This window comes from Coffea eugenioides, chromosome 1 (genome assembly GCF_003713205.1).
Source record: "Coffea eugenioides isolate CCC68of chromosome 1, Ceug_1.0, whole genome shotgun sequence".
Lineage (NCBI taxonomy): Eukaryota > Viridiplantae > Streptophyta > Magnoliopsida > Gentianales > Rubiaceae > Coffea > Coffea eugenioides.
Genome location: NC_040035.1, coordinates 17,488,140 through 17,495,381, shown reverse-complemented (window position 1 = coordinate 17,495,381; position 7,242 = coordinate 17,488,140). Strand labels below are relative to the sequence as shown.

The 7,242-nt window shown below is 43.6% G+C and overlaps 1 protein-coding gene across 1 annotated transcript; it reads left to right on the top strand.

Moving 5' to 3' along the window:
* Positions 1-260: 260 nt before the first annotated feature.
* Positions 261-7,016, top strand: LOC113768604. Its single transcript, XM_027313034.1, is given in 8 exon segments — positions 261-362; positions 483-726; positions 1,393-3,071; positions 3,813-5,307; positions 5,383-6,027; positions 6,141-6,492; positions 6,601-6,796; positions 6,798-7,016. Coding segments are annotated over 8 exon segments (4,932 nt in total).
* The last annotated feature ends 226 nt before the right edge of the window (positions 7,017-7,242 follow it).

Below are 7,242 nucleotides of genomic sequence, written 5' to 3'. Positions count from 1 at the left end.
CTGAATTACTTACCAAATTTGGGGAAATGGCATCTGAAATGGCAGCCCAAAAGAAGTTGATCGACGAGCTCATTAGTAGCGGAGTGCAGCCCGAGCCTCCGCCCGTCAAACAACCGGAATCCGAACCATTTGTCATTCCTCCAATTCAAACCGCTTTTGAGGGAGTTTTCAACCCGCAGTATACTTACACTCAAAATCTTCCATTCTATCCTCCCTATGGGCAAGGATTTCAGCCTCAAGGTGGTCAAGGTGGTCCAAACATGCCTCCGGATCCACAAGCTTTTTATCAGACTACTGCAGAGCCTGTTGTGCCGGAGCACACTGTTCAAACCAAGCCAGAAATGGGAGAGTCGTCTGCCCCGGTTGATACAAAGCTACTTAAGCGGTTGGATCGTTTCGATGAGTTCATCAGGAAAAGCCAAGGTTTAAGCAAGCAAGGGGTGTTAGACTATGATGATCTGTGCCTGTTTCCAAATGTGCAGCTGCCCGTGGGATTCAAGACCCCGAAGTTCAATAAATATGATGGTACGGGCAACCCGAAGACACACTTGCATTTGTTTGCCAACAAGTTGGGCAGACCGGTGGATGACGAAAACTTGCCATTAAGGTTATTTCCAGAGAGTCTAGAAGGAGACGCCCTCGATTGGTATTCAAACTTAAAGCCAAAGGAGGTGAAGACTTGGCTTGATCTATCCAACGCCTTCATCAGACAATATGAGTATAACTGTGAGCTAGCACCGACCCGAACTACTTTGGAAGGCACGAAGAGGCGACCATCTGAAGATCATAAGACATACGCCAAAAGATAGAGAAAGATAGCTGCCAAGGTTGAGCCTCCGATGACCGAAGATGAAATTATTCGCACTTTCATAAAGACGCATGATCCTCCATACTTCGAAGAAATCTTCCGTATGACCGGGTGTTCATTTGCTGCGATTGTAAATAAACTCGAAGAGTATGATGATTTTGTGAGAGCCGGAAAAATTGTTAACATCTCTGCCCTAAAATCACAGGTAGAAGCTTTGCAAGGGCAAGGAAGCAGTGGAAAGAAGCCGCAGTTTAAAAAGAAAGAGGGGGATGCAACTTTTATCTGGGACCAGAACCCTTCACCCAAACCCCGATACCAACACAATCCAACCTACCAACCACATTACCCTTATTATTCAAACCCGCACCATGTATATACTACCAATATCCATCACCCTCGACCTCGCCCAAGTTATCCTAACCCACCTTTAGCCCCTTTTCAAATCTCTCAACCAAATCCACCCCAAAACCGACCTCGCCCTCCATATAACCCATGATTTCCTCCCCCAAATAGACCTGTTTACAGCCATCCTCAACCTCCTGAACCTTACAACCGACCCCCTAACCATACATTTACCAATTCAGGCAGGCCTCTAGACCAATTGAAGGCCGCCGGGAAAATTGGTATGGTACCCCCTCCTACCTATCCATATGGCATGCCCGCTTGGTATAACCCACAAGCTGTCTGTGCTTATCATTCAGGGGCACCCGGACATTCGACTGTTGATTGCAAGGCTCTTAAGCATAGAATTCAAGATATGATTGAAGCCAGAGAGATTGTAATTAGGAAAAAGGAGGCACAAGGGACGAATATAAATAGGAACCCCTTGCCTGAACACGCTAATACCATTGGGGTCATTCTGGACGACGCAGAGTATGAGGAGCAAGTCCAGAAATTGGCAAGGGAAGCTGAGGTGTTTGGGGTCACAGACCAACCATTTATAATGGAGGTGCCATTTGAGGAGGATAAAAGACCTTTTATTTTGGATCTCACTCTAGCTGAGAGCAAGGCTTTGGAGCCAGTGGTCATCGAATTCCCAGAGCAGGAGCCTGTTTTGAGTTTGCAGCGAGTGCCGTGGAACTACGATGAACCTGTCATACAAATTGGAGAAAAGTCAATTGCCAAAGAAGAGGTGTCAGTGGTCACCAGATCTGGGAGGATTGCAAGTCCGTTTGGAGCTACCGTTCCGATTCAAGTAAATAACCCCGAGCTGCCTGCTAAACCAACAGTTACTGAGAAGGAAGCCTTGGATTTTCTTAAAAGGCTCCAAAGAAGTGAATATATTGTAGTCGAGAAGCTAAGCAAGTCGCCCGCCCAAATATCCATGTTGGATCTGCTCTTTTCTTCGGATATGCATAGGGATGCGTTGCTCGAAATGCTGACCAAAGCTCAAATCCCTAAGGACATTTCGGTTGCTAATTTCTCACATGTGGTTGGGAGTGTGTTATTTACAAAACAAATTACTTTCTCTGATGATGAATTACCGGCAAAAGGCATTGGACATAACAAGGCTCTGTACATAGCTGTGAGTTGCAACGGGAAAATTTTGCCAAAGGTGTTGATTGACAATGGATCTGCGCTTAATATCTGCCCTTGGAGTACCTTGGAAAAGCTAGGGTTGCAAGATATCAAGCTGAGGCCCTCAGGGACCATAGTTAGAGGTTTTGATGGAGCACGAAGGGAACCTATAGGAGAAGTGGATTTAGTCATCGAGATGGGGCCCGCACAGTTTCAGATAGCTTGCCAAGTCATGCATTTTCCTAGTGTTTATAATGTTTTGGTTGGAAGGCCGTGGATTCATAAGTCCGGAGCTGTGCCTTCTTCATTGCATCAATTGTTGAAATTCATAGTAAATGACAAATTGATAACTATCTTTGCCGAGGAGGATTGCCTCGTGATTGCTGATTCTGGGTCCAAAGAAGATGGTAGCCGAAGCGCCATAGTAACCCCTCATAGCACAGCTGATATCGTCTCCGTAAGTTGGATAACAAAAGAGGAACGAGCTTTGTCAAAGGCCAGTGTCATGATGGCTAAGGAAATGATCCGCGGAGGATATGAGTTTGATAAAGGGCTGGGACGTGATCTGCAAGGAATTCTGAAGCCAGTGAAAATTGTGGAGAAAAAGGATTCATTCGGTTTGGGTTTCCGACCAACCGCTAGAGACATCAAAGAAATGAAGGAATGCAAGAGAGCAGAGAAAGAAGGCAGGCCAAGGGCCCTTGATATTCCACCACTGCATTATACTTTTCCACGACCGACCGAGGTGATCACATCAGAGATTAACCCAGTTGACGGAATCGAAACTAGTTTGGCCCAATTGTTCGTTGGGGCGACATTTGAAGACAGTTTCCCAGCTGAGGCCGAGTTTCCCGACGTCCCTGAAGGATCCATTTCCAATTGGACAGCCGAGTTTCTGCCCATTCGGAAGGAGTTTCGGTAAACTTAAAGGGGTTTGTCATTCATACGAATTCCTGAAAATACTTCTGCATCTGTAAATAGCTAATGAAAGCATCTTTACCTTTGACTAAAGTTTGCACGTGAAAATATTGTTAAGTTTTCATTTCATTCCCGCTTGTTTTTTGGTTTTTCGCTTTCAATCAAAGGGTTTATGAAAATGCACAAGTTGTTCTTGTCATGTTGTTTTGTTTATATTTCTGTCATATTGCTTGTTCATTTGTTTGTTGTATATTTGTTTGCTTATTATCCCACATTCGTTAATTCTTTCAGATGGCCAAAAATAAAACCATTTGACCCTTTGGATATCACTATTCTGGAATTCAATAATGGCAATCTCTATATCACTCACGACTTGGAGGTCTGGGAATCCGAGCTCCAAAGCGAGAGTGATAATGAGGAGGTATTCGATTCTTTTGCAAAGGATTTTGAACAATATGAGGAGAAACCAAAACCGAACCTGGAAGAAACAGAAAAGGTTAACATTGGCACTAAAGATGAAGTTAAGGAGGTGCAAATTAGTATTCATTTGAATGAGAGGCAGAAAAAGGAGATGCTTGAATTCTTGACTGTGTTCCAGGATGTATTTGCATGGTCCTATGATGATATGACTGGTATTTCAACTGATGTGGTAGTGCATAAGTTGCCCACAGACCCTACTTTTCCACCCGTAAAACAAAAATCCCGAAAATTCAAACCAGATATGAGCCTCAAAATAAAAGAGCAAATCGAAAAACAACTCAAAACCAACATTATCATTGTTTCCCATTACCCTATTTGGCTTTCGAATCCAGTCCCTGTTCCAAAAAAGAATGGAGAGGTACGAGTTTGTGTTGATTACAGAGACCTCAATAAGGCCAGTCCTAAAGATGATTTTCCTCTGCCAAATATTCACATTCTCCTGGACAATACCGCTGGGCATGAGATTGAATCTTTTTGTGATTGTTTCGCTGGATACCACCAGATTTTGATGGCAGAAGAGGATAGGGAGAAGACTGCTTTTATCACCCCTTGGGGCACGTTTTGCTACCGAGTGATGCCATTTGGTCTAAAGAATGCCGGAGCTACGTATCAAAGGACCATGACCACCCTGTTTCATGATATGATCCACCGGGAGATGGAGGTCTACGTGGATGACATCATAATCAAGTCTAAAAGAGCAGAGAACCATTTGGTTGATTTGAAGAAGCTGTTCGAAAGGTTGCGAAAGTACAATTTGAAGCTAAATCCTGCGAAATGCGCCTTTGGGGCACCAGCTGGTAAATTGTTGGGCTTCATTATTAGTAAGAGAGGCATAGAGATAGATCCAGCAAAAATTAAGGCAATTCGAGATATGCCAGTGCCGAAAACTCAGAAAGACGTGAAAAGTTTCTTAGGAAAGATCAATTTTATTGGGAGATTCATTGCCCAGTTGACTGCCACATGCGAGCCGTTGTTCAAATTGTTGAGAAAGAATGTGCCTTTGTACTGGAGTGAAGAATGCCAACAAGCTTTTGATAAAATCAAGGACTATTTGTTACATCCGCCAGTCTTGGTGCCACCCAAGCCAGGTCGACCATTAATCATGTACCTATCTGTGCTTGAAGAAGCAGTTGGTTGTGTCCTCGGGCAGCATGATGACTCTGGAAGGAAGGAGCAAGCCATTTACTATCTAAGCAAGAAGTTCACGCAGTATGAGGCTAATTATTCATTCATTGAGAAAAGCTGCTGTACATTGGCCTGGGCTGCTCAAAAGCTGAGACACTACCTGTTGAGCCATACCACTTATCTTATTTCCCGATCTGATCCTTTGAAGTATCTCTTGGAGAAGCCGATGCTAACTGGACGTCTGGCTAAATGGCAGATAATTCTCTCAGAGTTCGATATTGTTTTCACTTCACAGAAGGCCGTCAAGGGGCAAGCTATAGCTGATCATTTGGCAGAAAATCCAAGGGATGATGATTATCAACCACTTCATACTTATTTCCCTGATGAGAAAGTCTTATTTGTAGGCGCCACGGACGATATAAGTGAGCAAAGCCCTGAATGGAGGCTTTTCTTCGATGGAGCTTCGAATTCTCTCGGAGCTGGAATTGGAGCTGTTTTGGTTTCACCCGAAGGGAAGCACTACCCTGCCGCTTCCAAATTGCAATTTGCTTGTACAAACAACATGGCTGAATATGAAGCCTGCATTTTTTGTCTCAAAATTGCTTTAGAAATGGAAATCAAAGAGTTGATAGCTTTCAGTGATTCAGATTTGCTCGTGCACCAAACCTTGAAGCAGTGGATAACCAAGGATTCAAAAATTTTGCCCTACCATAGTAGTTTGCTCACTCTGGCAAAGCAATTTCAAAATTTGGAGTTCAGACATCTCCCGCGAGCCCGAAACGCATTTGCTGATGCTTTGGCCACCTTAGCCTCTATGATCCAGTATCCAGATGAATTGAGGATCGAACCAATTCAGATTCAACTTCAAGACAAGCCTGCCCACTGTTGGGTTGTAGACAAGTCCTCTGACAATATTCCTTGGTATAATGATATTAAGGAGTTTCTCAAAACTGGGTCTTACCCTCTGTATGCTAGTACAAAGGACAAGAGTTTTCTGCGTAGAATGGCTTCAAATTTTTTCTTAAGTGGAGAAGTTTTGTATAAACGAACCTCAGATTTGAACCTGTTAAGGTGCATTGATGAAGACGAAGCTCAATATATGATGAAAGAAGTGCATAGTGGCGTTTGTGGACCTCACATGAATGGCCATTTGCTAGCAAAGAAAATCATGAGAACCGGATACTTCTGGTTTACTATGGAGCGTGACTGTATAGATTTTGTCCGGAGATGTATAAAATGTCAAATGCACGGTGACGTTATACACGCTCCGCCCATTGAATTGCATAGTATATCGCCCCATGGCCCTGTTCAATGTGGGGTATGGACGTGATTGGTACAATTGATCCGCCCGCCTCGAATGGACATCGATTTATATTGGTGGCAATTGAGTACTTTACCAAATGGGTTGAAGCGGAGTCATTCAAACATGTAACGAAGAAGGTAGTTGCCAATTTCTTGAGAGATCACATCATCTGTCGCTTTGGGGTACCCGAAACGCTTATTACAGACAATGCCAAGAATCTGAACAATGACATGGTAGATGGACTATGTGAGCAGTTCAAGATCAAACACCGCAACTCTGCCATTTATAGGCCTCAGATGAATGGAGCTGTAGAAGCCGCAAACAAGAATTTGAAGAAGATTATCCGCAAAATGACTGAAAGGCATCGCGATTGGCATGAAAAGTTGCCTTATGCATTAATGGCGTATCGGACTTCTATCCGGACATCGACTGGGGCAACGCCATATTCACTCATGTATGGAATGGAAGCTGTATTACCAGCTGAAGTTGAAATTCCTTCGCTACAAATCCTCATGGAAGCTAAATTAGAGGAGGCTGATTGGATAAAGCAGCGCCATGAGCAATTGACTTTGATCGATGAAAAGCGGTTCAATGCTATCTGTCATGGTCAATGCTACCAGAAACGTGTGGCCCGGGCTTACAACAAAAAAGGTCCATCGGCGTGCATTCGAAGAAGGTGACAAAGTACTAAAGCGAATTTTGCCAATGCAAGATGAGGCTAAAGGCAAATTTGCTCCAAATTGGCAAAGGCCGTTCATTGTCCAAAAGGCATTACCTGGCGGAGCACTTATTTTGGCAGAAATGGATGGACGAACATTCCCTCAACCCATCAACTCAGACATGTGCAAGAAGTTTTTCATTTGATCATGCAAATTTTCTTTAGAAATTCATGCAAACGGCGAAATGCAAGTCAGGCCATCTTCTTTTACACTTAAAACATTTTATCTCTACTTGTCCCCTTTGAGCCATCAGAATTGACAAACTTTCGCTTGATAACCCCTGAGAATTGCAAACCCCACACTGGGGCAAATTTATTTTGAAAGAGAGATGATCAAAAAGAAAAGAGAACCCCACACTGGGGCAAATTTAG